General features: G+C 47.0%; 1 protein-coding gene across 1 annotated transcript in view; it reads right to left on the bottom strand.

Moving 5' to 3' along the window:
* Window positions 1-205: 205 nt before the first annotated feature.
* The window catches only part of LOC144115521 (uncharacterized), a 70,670-nt gene continuing 50,335 nt past the window's right edge, over window positions 206-20,540 (bottom strand). The window contains exons 3-4 of the mRNA XM_077649935.1: window positions 1,064-2,048; window positions 206-389 (exon numbers count right to left, since the gene is read on the bottom strand). Of these exons, the coding sequence (XP_077506061.1) occupies window positions 1,116-2,048 (933 nt within the window). The 3' untranslated portion in view covers window positions 206-389; window positions 1,064-1,115. The remainder of the gene's footprint in view (window positions 390-1,063; window positions 2,049-20,540) is intronic.

The raw sequence follows: 20,540 nt of genomic DNA, 5'->3' as shown, positions 1-20,540 counted from the left end.
GGACTCAACACGCGATTGACGTACCTTAAGTGACTGCGCGGAATGAAAGTTATACCGGTCAGCGAAGGTGTGTGTGGAAAACAATTTATTTACGTCGGGTGTACCTCACGCGTATTTATTTGCATGCCAAATTTTGCACACAAGCGAGACAACGGGCTTTGCTGGTGCTTTTATTTGAGCAGTTTGTTAAATAGAAAAGGTTTATTTACAATAGAACGATACAGCAAGGCTTATGTAGCGTTACCAACGGGTTCGTCGATAGTGTTTGCTGCGATGCACGGGAAGAGGTAGATTCAGGTTGAAGTTCCGAGTTCAGTAGGACTAAACAGGCTGGATTTCTTGCCCTTGTCCGCTACACACCACCTTCCCGAGCCGCTGTTGGACGCTAGCTGTCGACAGAAATCAAGGAAAACCGTGAATCAACTTTATGTTTCGTCAGAGATCTTGCTGTTTTTTCCACGTAGCCAAGTTTCTCAGGAATGGAATCAAAAAATAATTATATAAATTTAGCCAGTTCCTCTACATGCTCCTGCGAGACAAGGAACCGCGCCAACTTCATTCAAGAAGAGACTTCTGGACTCGAACATTCACGTGCTCGATAACCCTGTCCGTACAGCAACGCAGCAGTGTTTGTTGTGTTCTAGCTGGGGTTAATTTCGTACGCCGTTGATTAATCTTAACTTATGTAATATCTGTTCATTATGTCGCATTTGAAACATGAGCGGTAAAACGCATTCTTTAAACATGTTCAGTTGCTATAAATGCGCCTCATGTTTATATAACCATGGACATTCCACCACACAGGTGAAGATGTACCATCACTTCGGGCTGCAGCTTAAAAGGCGCACCGTTGACTAGAGCGTTGCGCTTGTGCAGCATGCACATTACAAAACCTCTTAAGAGCACAATCTTGAGAAAAAATAATGCTGCGTGGGGTATAACACAACCAAATGCATCTTGAACTGTTGGAAGAAAGCATTTCTCGGCGGACATGTGAATCAAATTAAGCGATTGCTTACGTCCATCTATATATAGAAGAAAAAGCGCAGACGCGAGCAATTACCTTTTTGTACAAGGTTTCTAGACGATGGTTTTACGTTGGTTCGTGACGCGGTTCATGGCCGGTGGCGACCTTTGTCCTTGATCATGATGGATTTTCGCACGTACGGTTTGCTGCCTCGGTGGCTCTTGCCCGAGTAAGACTTGCGGCTGCCGTAGTAAGGGTCCCTCTCAGTGCCGAATGTGTGAACCAGATAGGTTGGTCCGTGAATGACCTTGCTCTCCCCGAAGGCAAAGTCGTCGTGCACGCTGCTTCTGTACGGACTGGCGAACGAGCTGCCGTAATCCGGCTGGAAGGCTCTCACGAGGCCCTGGCTCGAACCGAAGCCCGAGGCGGAAGCATAGCTTCCAGCGGGTGCCACGGCGTGAAGCACCTGTCGGCCGACGCTGCGCTGCGGGGCGGAAGCCTTGGCGTGGGTGAGTCCGTGCCCGAATGTGTGCCCGACACCACGTGCCGCGGCGATGGCTACGCCCTGGGAGAGTCCGCGACTGCCGCCCTGCTGCGGCAGCTGAGCCATATGGGGCAGTTGGGATAGCTGCGTCAGCTGTGGAGTGAAGCTGGGCACTATGGCGTGCTGCAGTCCCTTCCCGACGTTGCGCCCGAACCCTTGTCCCAAGCCCTGAAGCCCGCCGAAGGCGGCGACACCTTGTCCCATTGCGGGCGCGGCGAAAACCTGCTGAAGGCCGTGCACGCCCGTGTGGCCGATGATGTGGCCGCCGCCGGGTTCGAAGCCAGTTCCGATCTCTTGAACGATGGCGCGTTGGCCACCAGTTCCACTGACCAAGCCCTGTTCTAAGCTGTGTCCTATGCTCTGAGACAGCATTCTCTCTAGAGCGTTCGGGCCTGTGAACACCACCTTCTGAGAAGTCCCGCTTGGGCTGAAGTCGAACGCGTTGCTTCTGAGGCCCACCAGGCTTCCCCGGCGTGCATTGCTGACTTCGTACGCACCGGCACAGGCGGCTGCCAGCAGGAGGATGAAGCGTGTATTCTGGAAGCAATTAATACAAACATTATACAAAATGCAGATTCTCAGATCTTGTCTTTGTAACATCGACAAGAACAAGAAGGTACAAAACAATATTAAAGCAAGAAAAAAATACTCCTGAAGTTAAGAACTGTTGTTTTTAGCCAAGAGCGCGTCGCTGGTGATAGCACAAGAGCCCTAAGGATCTTATCAGTTATAAGCAGCGCATAACGAAGAATCACGCGTGTGCACAGAATGTACGAAACTTTGCAATCGCAATTACCAGCAATGACGCACGAAACAAACCACCACAACAAGTTATATGCTTCGTCGGCACTACTGTAATGGTCGTCTGCTCACACTCCTCCTCGACATGACAGACATTGGCGTCAAATTGCGGTGCAGTAAAGTCATCAAGGTACGTTACAATGACATTTCAGATGCTCCATATTTTAGTCCGAAGCGCTCAACTACCTCTGGTGTATCGAAGAAACGGCACTCAGCTCCTTCAGGTTCTCTAGGTGTAAGTACCCGATAGACATGGTGTCCGCCAGTTATTCACAAGCTATGCATCGAAACGTGAATTAGAAATCAATGTATACGCTGAAGCCATGTTGAGGTAGCATAGCTGCAGCGTTCATTTCTGTACAAGTGCATATTTTATGACTCACGTGCCTTGGACAGGATACGTACGCGAGTGAGTATTCGAGTACGGGAACACCGCAGTGTATGCATGACATCTAAATACTTGGGAAATTGGCAGTGCGAATTCAACAATATATATTTCAATCAGTAGTATAAAACCGGCGACTCGCACTTTCCTATCCGCGGTTGGTCTTTTCAGTACCAAGACAATACATGGCAAATGATCGGAAAACACAACCATACCAGAAAAGAAAATTGATGCAGCATAGCTTCTCGTTAATTCACTCATTTGTGCTCAAGATGAATACAGAAACGAATAATAAACAGGACAATGGGCACTGAACGTTGCTGTAGCAAACCCCCACAACATGCAGGTCACATTCAACAAACTCTTCGCGTCATTTTTTTTTCAAACGGCTGTCTCGGGCGCAGACGGGCTTGTCTGAGACAAGCTCGTCTGTCAGTTGCTGGCGCTAGCAAGCGGATCACGACAGCTTACAGGGTGGGCGTTTCAACGCAGAGGCGGAGTGTCACGTGACTGAATCGCTAGGGATAGCTCTGCGAACGTCTCGTCTGCGACACCTCCACGTTCAGTGAGGTTCGGGCCGCTCAGTCACGTGACATTCGAAGCGCTGACTCGAACCAGACGTTCTGCCCGGCGTCCGTTCTTGAAGGCATCTTGCTCGCCGCCGAAGGGCCTTGAACTCCGCTAGGTTCGCGGCCCGACACCGCGACAGTCTTCAAGGGCACCAACGCGAGAGCGTTAGCTTCTCGGCGTTCGCTAAAGGCGCGAAGGGAAAATTAACGCTTCTGATCCGAGGCTGCGCTGCCAGTCCCGACAAGAATACGGAGCATTCCGGCGAGCCGGTGCGATACAAGTTGCCACAGCGACACGAGCGGGAGACCGTAAGTTCGGGCCCGTCCGGCGCGGTGCGGTACCCGGGGAAGAAGGGGAGGCCCAGCGTGAGCCGGCGTCTGCTCCGGAACGGGCTTACCAAATGCATGTCGGCCGCTTTCACACCCGGTGCCGCCGACGCCCGTCGGAGTGACGGCGGAGCCTGTTTGGCGCGTCCCTCTTATAACCACGGTCACGGCCGACATTCTACGAGGCGGCCCGCCCGTGTTTCTCCTTCCACACTAAGACTTAATTGTCCCCTCGCTCGGTTTTCTCCCGGGAGTCGAGCCCCTCCGCCCTGCGACCACCCTCTCTCCCCTCTCTTGACGCCGGGACGTAACAACTAGTCCGACGCAAAAAGCCTCCGCCCGAAAAAGTGGAGCGCGCTCTCCTTTTTCTGAAGGAACCGATTCTTTATTTATTCTTTGGCCAACCTTGGTTCGCGTTCCTCTTTGACTCTTCGGTGGTGTGTTTTTCTTTGCTACCTCTCCTCCCTTTTCTTGCTACTACTTCGCGCTTGTCTCCGAAAAGACGACCGTCTATTTTGGCTTTTTTTTTTGTTAATACTTGGCAGTGGCAATTTTTGCATGTCTGTTTGTTGGCTTTGGAAACCCTGTTAGACTTACGTCTTGCCGAGAGCGAGGAACCTTGGGGGAAAACGTCTCCGTCTGCTTGGAGCAGACGCCGTTCCAGATTGCTTGTTTACTTCTTGCTTGCTTTCCCGGCATCAATTCTTTTTTTTCTCTTTCCTTTTTTTTTCCTTGTCGAATGCACCCTCCGATTGGCTTGGGTGCGTTTCTTACGCATCGCCAATTTGTAGAATTCGTTTCGTATTCGCTTTATTTCCTTTGTCCCACGCTCAAGTTCTGTCACGTTTTGCTCGCGACTTGAAAACCGGCAAAGGCAACGGCCGTTATCAATTGCCTGCTGGCGGTCATCTACGCCTGCTTCGATTGAAGAACAGAAAAACTAGAAGGAGAAAGCGTGTTATTGCTCGCATCCTTTTCTGCCCGCTTCGGCGCCAAAGCTTCGCTCCTCTCCCGGATCTTCTGGTGCCACCGTTTGCGCTAATGATTTTGGGCTCGTGTGCTGACGCATTGCTATGCGAGCGTGTTGTACGAAAGCGGTCGGTCTGTAGGCGCTCCCGCGCGGCTAAACGCCCCGGCAAACTCGTCTCGTTAGTGGTTCCGATAATCACTTCCTTGCCCTTACTACTCAGCGTTCGCGAGACGGGGAAAGTGCTACGAGACGAACGGACTATTTTCGTATGGACCAGGGAGGAAACATGAAAGGACTATAATCGGTAGCCACGTGCGCCGTATAAGAAAGCTACACTTCCTCTTTTAGTTTTCTCCCGCATCGCCTGACAAAAGCTTGAGTACCTTAACAAGATTTGAGGAAACGCGGGCAACAACGGACCGTGACCCGACAAAGACTGGCGGCTTGCGTAGCGTCCAACGACCTTGTGCTTATTTATCACGCATGGCTCGCACTGGGGCAATTTCAGGCATGCGTTAGAGGTGCATATAAACTGCCGCAAAGCATTTTTCTCTCTGATTGTTGATATCTTATTAAGTTAGTCGAATTGAAAGCCACTGGAACTATGCATAGGTGCGGCGGAGTTACGCACCATGACGAAGTTTTCTGAATACGGCCGTATTAAAGCCGAAGGCGCTTTTTATAGCTGCTCCGAAGCACTTCCCCGGAGAGCAAAACTGCGCTGAAACCTTGGAGAAAACCTTCGACAGCGTTATTCCTGTCGTCGGAACGGGCTAGCGAACAATGGCATATAATAGTGCTCCAATAATATCAAAATACTTCTTCCGCACTTGCACTCCGAATGCGGACACCATTCAAAACTTATATGGCTGAAGGGGAGAGGGGTTTAGACGATCTTGAAGGGCAGTTGTTTCCGCAGCGTCACGAAGCTTACAGGGCGAAACGAGAGATACGCAGAGCGCCCATGATTCAAAAACACGCACGCAGCGTTTTCTGTGTGGACCGCGTCTCGGGCTGTATAGTGTGTATAGTGTATAAAGACAGATGGAGCTCGAATGGGCCAGATTTTTTAATGCGAACTGTTGAATTTGATCAACTTGTAAAAACATGCACCCCTGTGCTCTGCAAGCCAGGGTGCACAGTTATTGCAATGCCCTTCTCAGAGCATGCCGGGTAGGGTTCGACAATGCGAGCAACAGCGTCGCATTGCTCAAGAAGAGAAGCTGAAGACAAATCCAAATGCAGTCCAGGCGTCGAAGAAGGCAACGGGCTAAGAACACTGAAGAAAGATTCCACCACCACGGTTCACCGGTAGTTAAAGAACAATCCGTTTGGAAGCGGGCATAGTATGTTCGGTCGCTTCTGAAACAAATCTATAGCCGGCGCACGATATTTTACAAATCACGATCTAAGAGCTGTTGAGTAAAACGACAAGGTTTGCATGGCTTCACACGGCGCTTCCACTTCCTCAACCAAAACACATTTCATGCTCTCAGTCTCCCTCTAGAACAAAGAAAAGTTGCAACTATTTTTAGGCTTGCACCCGAAGAATACCGGCAAAGCCAGATCACAAACGAGGCCTATTATGGGCAAGTGATGGCTTCGATCGGCATGCTCAAAAGTCTATATTGAAACAAAGCATCCGGAAATGCTTACATGCGAGATTTATCTTTTTCCGTGCGCTTTCAAGCGGCAAGGTCAGCATGTATCCTGCCCTATCCTAACAGTGTCCGTTCTGATCTGCTCAAGGTGGCATTAAATAAATGCCACTAACCTGTTTAACAAGCCTTCGCGGAAATTTTGCAGTGGTTAGCGATTAACGAGATCACTAAGGATGACAAAGGGCATATCGGTATGTTGCAGTCGCAACATCAAGTTCTCCCTGTTTCATCTCATGCACGCACAATGTTAGGCTTGGAATAAGTTCAGTGCTTATGGCATGCAGAGTAAAAACATACGGCAGTGGCCGGCTGCGAAAATTTTCCTATTATGCACATTAAAAGTGATAGAGAGTGAATTGTTTTAGTATCCGTTGGAAGGCCTAGAAATGAGTCATTTATGCTGCTCGGTTTCATTGATAACGTTAGTTTACTGCAGCTGGGTATCCAACCAGTGACCCTGAGTAGACGAATGCAGAGTTCCGCCCATTTTTTCTGAGACCTAGAAACAGGTCATCAAAAACCGTGAAATACTGTACTGAAATGTTTTTGTTTCGTTGATGCAGTCAGAGCCTGGTCAGTCCGAAGAAATGGTTTTGACTGGACTTGAGCGAATATCACATAAATTTCCCGTTCAAATTTAAATTAGGCTTTACGGATAAAAAAATACCGAGGGCAGTCCACATTATTGTAAATGGGTCATGCGGCCAAGTGGACACAATGAGAAAAACTGTAATCGAAACTAGAGTAATAAACCAAAATTCATAATTAGAGTTTTACTCACTGCTGTTTGCGTGCATATTTATAATGAAAACTTAGAGGCAGTTTCATTTCAGGACTATTCTATTTTGTGAAATTTTAGTAACGCACCTGTGTCCTGTGGTATGGGGGTCTAAATTTTCGGCCCAAACTACGTAATTACGCACGCGAGACCGCGGCACTCAACATGAGGCTAATCGCTGGTGTAACACAGCTGTTTCGCATGGCTGCTCCGCCTGACAAGAATGGGGAGAACTTTACGTTCTTGGCCAGGGAAGCCGAACCCGAACAATCACTGCACCGAAGGCGTGGGGCGAGCTCTGATTCTTTAAGCGATGGCTTCTAGAGTGGGCGATAAGACGTGGTACCGCTTTAGACTTGGCATGCAGTCAAGAGTAGCGATACTGCACTGCTTATAATTTATGAAATTTATAATTGTCGCACGTGACTCCCCATTCTTGTCAGGCGATGCGTCATACGCAACAGCTGTGTCCCATCAGGGGGGATCTTCATGCTGAGCGCCTCGATCTCACATGCGTAATTAAACGTTCTGGGTTCATATTGTAGGCGAATAATCATGTAAGAAAGTTTCCGCGATGCGGTATTGCGAAAAAAAAAAGTATTGCTGCGCGCTAAAGCGAATTTGGTCAATGGAAAGCATAGATGGATGCATGCACATGCATGTTTCATCCCCTGGAACAAAAACGCCCAGACTGATTGGGGAGGCAACGCCGAAATAAATTCTTTATCGCGAATCCGCTTCCCGCAAACCTTTGTCCTGGACTCTACATATCTCAGGACACACGCGCGCTACTGAAATTCTACAAAATACACTAGTCTTCGAACGTCACTGCCTCTAACTTCTCAATATAAAAATTCACGTTGACTGCAATTAATAAAAAGTAATTAATTAATATAGTTAATTTCTCAGGTTTGGTGACAGTTTTTCTCACTGTTTGTATCCGCCTGGCTGCATAACACATTTACAATGGTACCTTTTGTGTACTGCTCTTGGTATTTTTTTCATTCTTAAAGCCCAATTTTAAAACCCTATATGTGCTCATTCTGAACATACCTTGCCAGGGTCAAGGAGGCTAGCGCTAAAGGCGTTTCTATTACGATCGAAGTACAGCCTATTGAGCAGTGCCTAAATAGGCTTACACTAATGTCACTCCCGACTCTGGGTCCGCGCCTCTACCCAGGAAAAGAACGCCAAACAAATTGCAATACAGAATGTCAAGCCCTGAAAAATCTCAAAGAAAGGCGGTTGTTAATAACTCAAGCCATTACAGGATACTTTTTCAAGCAGTAGAAAATCTTTTAGAAAAAACAGTCGCACAGCTTCTTTCCTCTTATATTTTATTCGCTAGCTCAGTAAAATATAGTAAACTATGTACGAACACACCAAGCACATTGCAATTTGTATTACTAAATTGTACCGCGAAGCCCTACACAGAGTGTACTAACAGCGTCAAAAGAAACGCGAACAAAATAATTGAAACGCAAACTGCAAAACTGGAAGATATTGCACTAGAGAGACAGAATACTAGAGCGGTTCATTTCCCCATCGAAGGTGTAAAGGCCACTCTTTGCAAGTGTTTTAATAGGACACGCCCGTACTTCCTCTCCAGCTACTAATATTTTTTTTATTGTTAGTGCTCGCGCTTCAGTTATTTCGTTCGCGTTTCATTTGACGCTGATGATACACTTTGCAGTTGCCGCATTAGAAAATGAGAACGAGGGTTTATTTTTTTCTTGCAGTCCAGGAATACTTCCCAGTGAAGAAACCTTGCGCGCTCCTTAATTACTGTAAGCCTATCTTAACGAAACTGGTTGCGCGTATGAACGCCGAAAGCTGAATTGAGCACCAGTCAGTATACGACGGCGTTATCAAACTACACTGACTGTGATGGCAAGAGATTAGTTATGCACACGTATAAATCATTCCTAAAGCAGCTCCAAACTCTCTTTCTCGTGTCGTACGCTCACTGGCAGCTTCACTCATGACGCATTCCTCCCTGCCTTTTCTCGTTTCGCTTAATACCATAACGAGCTCATCGTACTATTGTGCGTAGTTACGTTAGCGCCCTCGTTTGCCAAGGCAATGATAGCGGCAAGATTTACAAATTATAAATGACATGCGCCGATCTGATCTGCCGCAGCGGCTGTGAAGATGCACATTTCAGCACAGGCGCGTCCATCCTCTTTCCATTCTATTTATCTCGGGGCGGGGATGCACATCAGTTTTCATTATGAGCTGTCGCCACTCCTAGCCATATATGTATACCCTCTACGAGGTATACCGCGAACTCGAAATACCGCCACATACGAAAACATTTTGCCTTTCGTCGACGGCCTACTTTCCTTTCAGACAGCCTTTCCAAATTCGAAGGCTGCTCGCACGCGTTTTTTTTTTCTTACTTGTCATGCGCAAAATTTCAGAGCGTAGCTTCACTCCATGGCGAAGACCTTCGTACTCATAAATATTAAAACTGAAAGTTGTCAGTTTCGAAAGAAACGTCTTGAACACGACTGGGCACATTTTACTGGGGACTACCATGTTACAGTGCCTTCAGCCCGAGCGGAAAAGTCGGTCGTCGTGCGATGCCTTGCGAAGCCAGAGCGTCCCGTATCGCGCTGATGTGTGCGACAAGTAAAATAAAAAAAAAACCGCTCATGTCCAAAGAGACTGCTGTCCATAGCGCGCATGGGCGAATAGGTGTCTTTCATGTATTGGCACCGAGCGCCGTCACAAACAACGTTGTTAGTGCTAGCGAAGTCAGTGGCTTTGCCCTTCGAAAAAAGCCCCACATCTCCAGCGCCCGCAAGTTGGAGACATGGGCAGGGGTAGAAAACTTCCATAGGCACAGCTGATTCAGATGTCAGCGCCAATTCTTTCCATAGCGGCAAGAGGAAAACCAAATGCAGCATCGTATTGTTGCCATGGCAACGGCATTCAGCAGAAAAAAAAAATTTTATGCCCGAGCGGAATTCCAACCACTGCCAGCGAAAGTAGAGAAGCTTCTACTCCCGGCACGTCAGATAATTCGGCCACCTCTTCTGTATGTTGCGTTGCTGCATTCACAGGAGATAACATTTATCCACGCGTTGTCCTTCAGTCACAAGGGTACGTTGAAGTATTCCAAACCGAAACTAGCTGGAGTTTCCTACCCCTTGCATGAAGAGCTATGGGAGAGTCACTGGCACTTTAGTCCGTGTATGCGCGCAGTGATGCACGCCACAAAGCTCGGCCCGACAAATCGGCGTTTGGGTAGCGTTCTCACTAGTCATATATAATAATAATTGGTTTTGGGGGGAAAGGAAATGGCGCAGTATCTGTCTCATATATCGTTGGACACCTGAACCGCGCCGTAAGGGAAGGGTAAAGGAGGGAGTGAAAGAAGAAAGGAAGAGAGAGGTGCCGTAGTGGAGGGCTCCGGAATAATTTCGACCACCTGGGGATCTTTAACGTGCACTGACATCGCACAGCACACGGGCGCCTTAGCGTTTTTCCTCCATAAAAACGCAGCCGCCGCGGTCGGGTTCGAACCCGGGAACTCCGGATCAGTAGTCGAGCGCCCTAACCACTGAGCCACCGCGGCGGGGCCTCACTAGTCACTGGATCACTGATAAATTTTCAGAGTACCGCTTTTCTTTCCCCCGGTAACGCCGGGCTTGGAAGAAATATGCCTGTCGCGGTTCACATAACGTACAAAACATTGCGGGATCTTTGAAAAATGTAGTTCATGTGATTATTTCTTATTTGTGTTTTTTTTTAATTTGTGAGTTCTATTTGCATGTTATTTCAAAGCTGAAATGTAGTTATAGAATCTGGTATCCTTCCTTGCCATCTAGTGCACCAGGTATTATGTGTATGCTTCATGTTTTTCGTTTGCTCTGACAAAAGATACCATTCATATATTTTCTGTACATTATGAGAACTTGCAACGAAGGGGGCCTGCGGCCCTGTCAAGATGAACTTTGGCAGATTTTTCTGCAGGCTTCCTGTATCGTGTATAATTATGCAGATGAAATAAAGTTATATTGCATTGTATTCTAAAAACACCGCGAACGCATCCTACGAAAAAAATTTAAGCACACTTATTACGCGGAGAACTGTGACTTGTTAACGCTAATGGCTTCAGGTTACGCAGAGTCCCCTTCGTAAGGAGATGAAACAAGTCGTACTCTAACTCGGGCATTTTTCGACTTAACGAGTCATTGCGACAGCCCAAAACTGCGGAAGATATCCGTCCCCTCCTTGTCACCATAATATCAGGGCTTCTCTGCAGCATTATGCGGACTGCGTGAGAACCGTCGGACACTATCGGTGAACGACATGGCATGCAAAAACTAGGGGACAACACTACGTCGTCCAGGCGGAAAAGCGATAGCATCAACGCGCCCCGTTTCGACAAAATATCTTTGATGCCTTACCGTCCAGCCTCCTTCAAAACACGGCGGAGCCCAAGCGGCCGTAGTGTCATTACTTTCTACACGCTATCGCTGCTACCAAAAGCACCAGTCATTCGTTTACCCAAGCCATGGGGCCGAAAGATAAAACACTTGCGAGACACGTGACTAAGGAGGCATGGCTTGAGGGGATGAGTGCGCGGTTCCGAAGGCAAAGCGGGCTCAACACCAGCGAGTTGAGAAACCTTTCTGACCGCTGTGGCGAAGCTACCTGGCTGCGTAGTGGCCGCAATCTAGAGATTAGAGCTACAATTACAGTCTGTCAATGCGCCTGCAAGAGCGCTGTCGGCAATACGATGCGGCGCATGCGACTATTCGCCTGCTGTGTCCAAAATAAACAAGCTCATTCTTAGTAAGCGTGGTTCAAGTTTCGATTAAGCAATAGCGTAAGGTCGTCTTTCAAGATGAAGCTATAGAGTAAAGGACCCGTAAAACACTACGCTTGACTCATTTCTCTCCGTCTCGCAGCATATCGCCACCCCACGTTGCATGTTAAGTAAGGACGGTGTATGTTTATCACCGAGAACAAAATGCTGCTTCCTCGTACCAGAGAGTACTGAATCCCACTCAGGAGCGTGTCTCGAAAGAAGACAAAGTATCCAGGGAGGTGGCACTTCGATTCTGAAGTATTACATCCGCTATTACGCGTCGTATTGCACTCTATTTTCAGCCTCCTCCTGCAACCGCCTTTGTCGCCCTAGGAGGCGCACTTTTTGTTGCAGAAAGGGCCTAGGTAATGCATTGTGATACCGTATTTGTCACCATGTATGAGGGGGGGGGGGGGGTGAATTTATTTCTGCAAAGAACTTCAGGACGTGCGTAGTGCAAAAGAGCCAGCTCCCCTTCCCTTTATCAATAGCTATAAATCCGACTCTGCTTAAGATTTTTCCCAGACGTAGAGTAACATGTATAACATGTAGCCAGTTTTTATATGTCAAAATATTTATTTTACTTCTCAATGCATTTAACTACTGCTCCTCAAGGTTTCTTTTTCGTTGTTTTCCAACAGAAGTCTAAAACGCTCCCGTACTTTCAGTCCTGAACATAAATATAACTGCACACCTAGGAAGTCGCAATTGCTTTCTCCGTAAATTTTGTTCTTATCGCTATCAAAAGATGTAATGTGTAAATCGATAATTGCACTCGCATCACTTTAGCGAGCTAATGGAGGCGAGGTGGTAATAGCCAGAATGCGCGTTTCGAGCCCCATTCTATAACATGACTAATCCATCATCCTGACAGACCCAGCGAGAGCGAACCGGACTAAAAAAGAGTGCTTTGATTCAGCTTTGTTTGGCAGCTGCGTCGAGGCACCCTAGACTCCAGCTGTTTGCAGCAAGACCTCTGGATACCTCAAACCCCGAAATCTCGGTCTCGGCGATATCCGCATCACGCGCAACTGCACTCTAAACAGAAAGCAGCAAAGAAGCGAGCAATCTGTCCTGTACCGCACTCCGTTTTATAAAAGGTAGTGCGCTAGAGGCCAGCTTACTCGATTTTCACTCCCATATAGGCTCATTCCTGTTTAGGGTGTGCCAGAGGAGGCGCGGACATGATATGGCCTGAGCGCGCCCACCTTTCACGGCGGCGCATGAGCAGGCTCGCGGAAGCATGCACGCGCTGGCTGGCGGATGGGCTTCGCGCCTTTCGGATGCGAAGCGTCTGTCTTCGTCTTTGCTGCGCTCCGATCACCCCATACCAGGGATCGCAACCGAATGGCTCAAATCACCCTGCTATGCCGAAGTCCCACATGTGTGTTATCAAGGACCTTCAGCTGCTCATCTGGTCGTTCCTGTATCAGCAGCACTGTTATTATTTTAGCGCAGAATGAGTTGTGCGCCTTGTCACACACGATTTCTTTTTGCGTCATGAACGTTTTTGGCTACAAAGAAAAGGGCCGTCACCAGGGATTGAGCCCACTCCTGTGCAGCCCTCCAGGCAGAATTGGGAGTGATACCGATTAAGCCACGAGCACCGAGCGAGCATTCAGCAAACAAGATCCTTGCATACGGCTACAGCGGCCGAGATCTTCTTCTTCGGCGATAGCACTAGCAGAACTACAGTTGGCGCACGTGCACATTGCACCTTTTAGCTCAAATTTCGGCTGTGCGAAGGTTCTGGCATCGCGCCAACTCCGCTTGCCCCAAAGATAACCCTCAAGTGGGTTCCTGGCATTCCTCGATCCCAGTTAATTGGCGCGTGCAATCGCTGGCCCGAGAACTATCCCTCCGGACCCCGGAAGATCGGACACCCGAACCCACGGAGGAAACCTAGCGGGCTCATTCACATATCACCACATCACCACTCATTAAAAAACAGCCCTTTCACCCTCCAACCACCTCACCGCGCACTAGATTCAAAATAATATGCGATCTTGCGTCAACTGCCGACAAACTGCTATATATCATCCTACCTCCTTCATCACTACCACCCAACCTTGACCCTCCCTTTCTGTTCAACATGTCGGGTGGCCAAGGCCACCCTCATACACTACCTGTGGGAATGCCTCAAACTCATGGCAGTTTCCCCATACCCAACCCTTCCCCTCCTCACGGGAGGCCGGTCAGCGAATTGCTAAACAAGCTGGCCAAGCATGGCCTGTAGATGAGCTCTCCGTGAAGCCTTGGCCCGTGGACCCTTATCTCGGACAAGTAGGGGCCGCACTTGAAGACCTTTTGTTTTCTTCGTAAAATAAAGTTCTTACCGCCACCACCCTTCCAGTTCCTGTTATCTCTGGCTTCAGGCCGCGCAAAAGCTTTTACGTTGCTCCAAGTATAGGTTTTTATTTGGTTTGGTTTATGTGGATTTGACGTCCAAGAGCAACTCAGGTTGTGCGGGACGCGGTAGTGCAGGGCTCCGGATAATTTCGACCCCCTGGGGTTCTTTAACGTGCACTGTAATCGTACAGTGCACGGCCCTCTAGCATTACGCCTCAATTTAAATGCGATCGCCGAGGCCGGGATCGAACCCGCGTCTTTCATTTTAGTAGCCGAGCACCGTAACCACTAAGCCACCGCGGCGGCCTGGCGCTGCGCCAAGTCTGGCACCTACTATCTGCTTCTCCTTAATTCTGTCTCATCCGCTCTCATCTTAACTGCTCATCTTAACGTCTCATCTTAACGGCTACCACCGTAAAAAAACAGCAACAATAAACTATGCCATCTGTCACAGGAATGGCGCCAGCAGAGGAACCTCCGCCGCTATGCGAGTGCATACTCCTTAGCTATTTCACGGGCCGGAGCTTCAGTTTGTTAGCGAGGTGCGCGTTTTTTTAGAACGCAGGCCTACTACGAGTTATACGCGATGTACGAGTTCTTGTAGCTTGCACTAAATATCCCGCAGTTTTGCCAGCTGCTCTGAGACAGAGCAGCCGACGCGATAAATTCAAATAGCTATACAGCAATGCGAGAGTCCCTAATGGTAATACAAATAGGCCGATCGCTCATAAGTGAGGCCACGATATCGTGGCACAAAATATCAAGCTAAGACCTTCCTACACGCCGCAGTCGATTGGAAGCTCACAAAGAGGTAGTTGCTTCGGTCGAGCGTGTTAGGTACATGCGAATCCGGCTTCAGGGAGATATGCGGGCAGCGCCTGGTCAGGCTAAGATTCGCCTTCATCCGAAGCTAGAGACTCGTCACTTTCGCACTTGACGGAGTAACTGACAGTTGGCACAGGGTAGAGTTGAGTTGATAGTTGAGGTTTTAAGCTACAGGTGAAGTTTGCATTGCGACTTTTCTGCTATGTCTGCCCATAACGGTTTCAGATACCCGAGCACACAAGATACCTCTCCCCGTTAGACTGCACTGGTGCCCCCTGCTTGGTGTCCCCAGACTACTCGTGCAGTTCAGGCAACTACGCAACGTCGTGGGTAATATCGGCACATAGTGAAAGGTGACGAACAAATAAATTAAGCGCACATTCAGATTCTGTGTCCTTACCAATTCCTTCAAGATAAAGCTAGCCTACCTTTTTTTATTATGTCCGTGATTTTGTTAGTTCCTTTTTTTGTTATCTTCTTACGCTAGTGTGCAGCAGTAAAAGAGTTCATGCAAATAAAGAATTATCCGCTGCCTGCACATTGGTGGTGTCTTTCTTTTCTGTCGTCTTCATCCCGCATATTAGGTTACACCGTATTTTATTGCCGCCAACTAGCTCAACAGTACATTTTAATGGCATGACATATAATACTCTGGTAAAAGGAGTCTCTGCGTATTGCGCTTGGTGGTACAATAGAAATTCAGCGACGTGAGTAGTCGACACTTACAGAAGAGCGTGAAGAGCGCACTCGAAAGACCCACTATTGCGCATAGACAAAACGAAACACACAGCTGTTTACTGCGAAAAGATAATTATAGCCAATAACACGCAATGAGCAGAAGCAATAAACAGTTGTGAGCGCCCTTTACCCTGTGCTTCTCGCGTACGCTTTTTTTCCGCTCCACCACTTAGGCCAGTTTTTCGTTTTAATTCAGCAATATCTGAACGAAGTAGTGTGACACGTATCAAATGCAGGACAACAGGACAACGACTTTGTGTAAGCATCATTTGAGGCCATAACAGCAGCGTATTACTTTGAAAGAGGAGAGATGCTCATCTCGCTTTGATCGAAAAATTACGCTTCGCTACTATTCCGAGGGCTCCGTCGTTCTCTTGGAGCTTTTAAATGCATAATGCGCCCGTAAACAATGACTATAGCACCTAATTATAACACTTAAACTGCAATTCATAATACAAAATAGCAATCTTTTTGTCCTGAGAGGTCTAGCGTCGTGCGTGCAAAGTGGTAGGCATTTGTCTTGCCGCATTCGATAATACGTAAGGACAGGGGTGCAGCTGTTGCTGCCGAAAATCGCCGTACGGCATCAGAAGGCGTCTGGCATGCCGTCGGACGGCGAGAACAGTCGAGCCATTTCTCGCAAACTGTGAAGTAAAGCACTTTGTGCTATTAGCTTAAAAAGACATTTCATATGTTCGCCGCCACGTGGTGGCTCAGTGATTATGGTGCTCGGCTGCTGACCCGAAATAAGTGTGTTCGATCCCAGCCCCAAGCGGGTTCGATCCCGACCGCGGCGGTCGCATTTCGATGGAGGAGAAATGCTAGAGTCCTGTGTACAGTGCGATGTCAGGGCACATTAAAGAACCCCGGGTGATCGGAATTATCCGGAGTCCTCCATTATGGCGTCCTTCTTAGCCTGAGTCGCTTTGGGACCTTAAACCTTATCAACTATATGTGCCTCAAAGAGCGGTTTTCTTTATTTCTTCGAGAAAAAGCCGATGCAACTACCGGCATTCAATGCACTGTGGCTAACATCGCCAGCATCTGTACTCTGCCGTTACTACGGCCCCTAGGAACAGATCTCAGATAAGCTTTGACAACTGACTTGTTCGTAGCAAAGATTTCATGTAGTCTTTGGGAGCATAATCAATACAAGCCTTCAAGAAAGAGCAAAAGCGGCCTGGAATGTAACTTCCACTCCTCCCTCTTTCTTAGTCTGCAGTTGTTCCGGCTATTGTTCCTATCATAACATGGCTTGCGATTGGTTGCAGTAAAGTTGGCGTTGCCTCCCTGTAAATGAAGCGCCGCCAACTGTTTCTTGTTTCTGTAAATAGCACTTCCGATATTGCTTCATGAGGCGGATAACGCCTGAGTGCAGGCATTCAAAACGACCTGGTTCGGCCTCAGCATAACTTCCCTGGCCTCATTCAAACATAGTGTGCCTGCTTTGTACTTTCAGATTAGTTACACTCGGCATGCCTTTGCGTACCCTTACCTCTGTTGCCACGCGGCCTGCCTGTAGCGATTGTCCGCGAATTCCCTCTTGAGATTGAAATCGCGCTTTCCGCCACTTAAAACGGAATTAGGACCAGCTGAAAAGAGAAAATAAAGAGCATAACCGCTGCGAAGATCACGTAAAGCCATTTTTTTTTTGCATTGTTGAGCGGTTTGATCAGTTCGATTTAACAATGCAGTGGTCACTACCGATGACATGGGAAAAACTTAATCGGACAGTCGTAGAATCCAAAGCGAATTGTGGAATGGGGCGTCATTCAAATAAATTAGTCATTCAGAACCTTTGCGCTATTTTATTTCCAAACCACGGAAAAGGAAGAAATTGAAATATATATCTTAATTATTCAAGTACCCACATTGAGCCCTCAAGGCATTACAGTAGGGGAGTTTTTTTTACAAAAAAGTGACATGTGATCATGCCAAACAGCGGTACAATTGTCACGGCAAAAACATCAGTGCGTGGAAAATTGTCAAGGAGAAAGAGGAGAAGACATGTAAAATGAAAAGCTGTAGGAAAATATGCGATCGGAAAGTAAGGATACGGATAAAGTTCCAGTAGTATAGTAGGTGCCAGTAAAAAAAATAAAGAAACACAGGAATGAAATTATCACGCAGGAACTCGTCGGTTCTATATCAGTAGAACTGGAAAAGTGACGTTAGCGGCTGAAACGACCCATTCTGGCAGCCGGATCTATTGGTTTATTCCACGCGGGTAAAATAACGATTGGTATTCATATGTGTGGCAAGCTATTTCACGTTTTTTGCAACTGTGGTCATTTCTGGCAGATATAAACGTAGGCAGCTTTAGGTAAAAATTGCGATCAACAAAAACCTTCCCCCGTGCTATTTGTTTCAGTAATGCGAGTCTATAGATAAGAAGCAACACCGCAGCGGTGGTCAAGTGGTTGAGCATCCGCCTCGCATGCGGGAGGTGCGGGGTTCGTTCCCCAGTGCCGCCGGGTACCCGCCGGTCATACAATTGGTACAGGCTTTCCCCTGGCCTGGTGCTCGGCTTAATCAGGGTGGAATGCTTGGGAAATGGGTCTTTGGCGCCACCTTGAGCAAACGAAAAAACACTTTGTGCCATGGCACTCTTTTGCCACAGATGCCCTAGCGCCATAAAAAATCACTGTCATCATCACCATTAGGTAAGCAGTAACGTGTTTCAGGAGCTTGTCATGAATGTGCTTTCTTCAGTGCTGTCACGCTGGCATCATACCTGGAAGAGTTAGTCACGACACGTGCGGCCCTAATGCAACAGATTCTGTTTTCTTTTTACCACCGTAATAGAATTAGGATACCAGACTGCGCCAGCATAGTCTAGGATGGAGCGAATGTTATTAAATTATAATGTTTTTTAATGTCACGAGGGTCAGTCGTGAAATTTCGCTTGATGAAAGTAAGTACTCGCCCAACTTTTATAGTTCCGTATTCTGCATGTTAATTCCAAGCGAGGTTTGAAGAGAAATTATGTCAAGAAATTTAATGTTTTCAGCGAGGATTATATTCTCTGCACCCAAGTGATACATTGCCTCCACATTTGTGCGATTTCTACTGAACCGGATATATATAGATTTTGAAAACTTTAGTTCCATTTTACATTTGTGGCACTACGACGTGATACGATTAATCTTTGTTTGCAGCTCATCAGCATCTGCCTTTGTGTATATATTCCTGTAAATGACGCAGCTATCAGCGCACAACCTGAAGTGTCAGGTGACGTTAGTGCCTTGTCATTTATGTAAATTAGAAAGAGTAGTAGTCCTAAAACTGAGCCTGCGGGTGCTCTAGACATTACAGTTGATAAGTTAGATTCAGAACCGTCGATTAAAACTTTCTGTAAGCGGTCGGTTAAATGTTAATTAATCTATTTAATACTTGAGAGAGGCAGACCAAGGTATGGAAGCTTAAAAAGCATAAGAGAGTGAGGTAAGGCATCGAAAGCTTTTTTTTAATCTAACAAGACACAATCAACTTTGAGGCCGGAGTCAAATAAAGAAAATATATACGTGAGAAAACTCCAAATCTTTACAAGTTGCATAACATTATAGGTGAAACAACCGGTATATGTTAGGAACAGGAGAGGTGCAAGGAAGAGCCTTGAAGAACACAAATATCAGTATTCATGGGAGCTGACCAAGTACCTGAGGTGCAAACCGCGTGGACACAGTTGAGCAAATAGTTGCTGATAAATGCTATTGCAGGAGCAGGGGCTACAAGACCGTTAAATTTGTAAAAAAATATATCTTGTGATTAATAGAATCAAGCGCCTGCGAAAGATCAGTGAATAATGCGCCAGCAATAATTACCGCACTCTGCAGATTCTTGAATTTTATCAGTTTATAACATTAGAGCTAACCGAATTGAAAAACAGGAGCGGAAACCAAATTAGAAGATACGATGTTAAATTTTGCATGATAAGTTGTCAGACGCGTGAATAAGCATTTTTCAATGACTTCGCTATAGAAGGAACGAATAGCAGTGGGACGACAGTTGTTTGACATTGTCACCTTTTTGAAGACAGGTATTTGTTTTATTTTTATTTTTAGTGCGCTAGGCAAGATGCCTCTAGAAGATTAGGTTGAGTATGAAGAGAAAACGCCGCAAATCATATGAGATATCAGCTTGATGTTGGAAGGATGGAAATTGCCAAGACCAGCGCTCATATCTTTGAGATTCATAAAGACGGTGCGCACTTTATCCGGAGAAACCGGAAAAGGAAAAGAAAAACTATGAGGCAGGCGATGACATGAACCGGCGCGCAGCAACATGTGACTTAGCGATAACAAATTATTGAGTGAAGGAATTCTCAATGTCGAGAGGGCAATGACATATATGCGTATCTGACTAGATTTCGTTATTGAAGCCGGGGTAGGAGTCCTATTTAAGAATGGGTTCATCGCCTGTCATTGTTACTTTATAACCGCTACCAGCTTGATTTATTTCAGATCGATAAAATTTCTTTTTAGCTGTTCTGAGGAGCCTTCCGAGTACATTGCTGTAGGTTTTATATCGCGTCCGTAAATCAGTAATAGATGGCTGTTTAGACTTTTTTATCAAGGTTATCTTTTTTTCGCAGACATTTCAGACTTCCAGTTAGCCATACGTTATAAAGGTTGGAACACCTTTCCTTGCGGGATGTCACTATAGTGTACAATTAATAAAGGGATTTAGCAAGCATAGAGGTCAATGATTCAAAAGCACTTTCTTTGTTATCGGTCAATATTATTGGTAGCCAACCAGTAATAGCAATCTTTTCCAAGCAACATCAATGAATTGGACCTTTTCTTGA

The sequence above is a fragment of the Amblyomma americanum genome, chromosome 1, assembly GCF_052857255.1.
Source record: "Amblyomma americanum isolate KBUSLIRL-KWMA chromosome 1, ASM5285725v1, whole genome shotgun sequence".
Taxonomy (NCBI): Eukaryota; Metazoa; Arthropoda; class Arachnida; order Ixodida; family Ixodidae; genus Amblyomma; species Amblyomma americanum.
The sequence above is the reverse complement of the archived record's forward strand: the minus strand, read 5'-3'. Positions and strand labels throughout refer to the sequence as shown.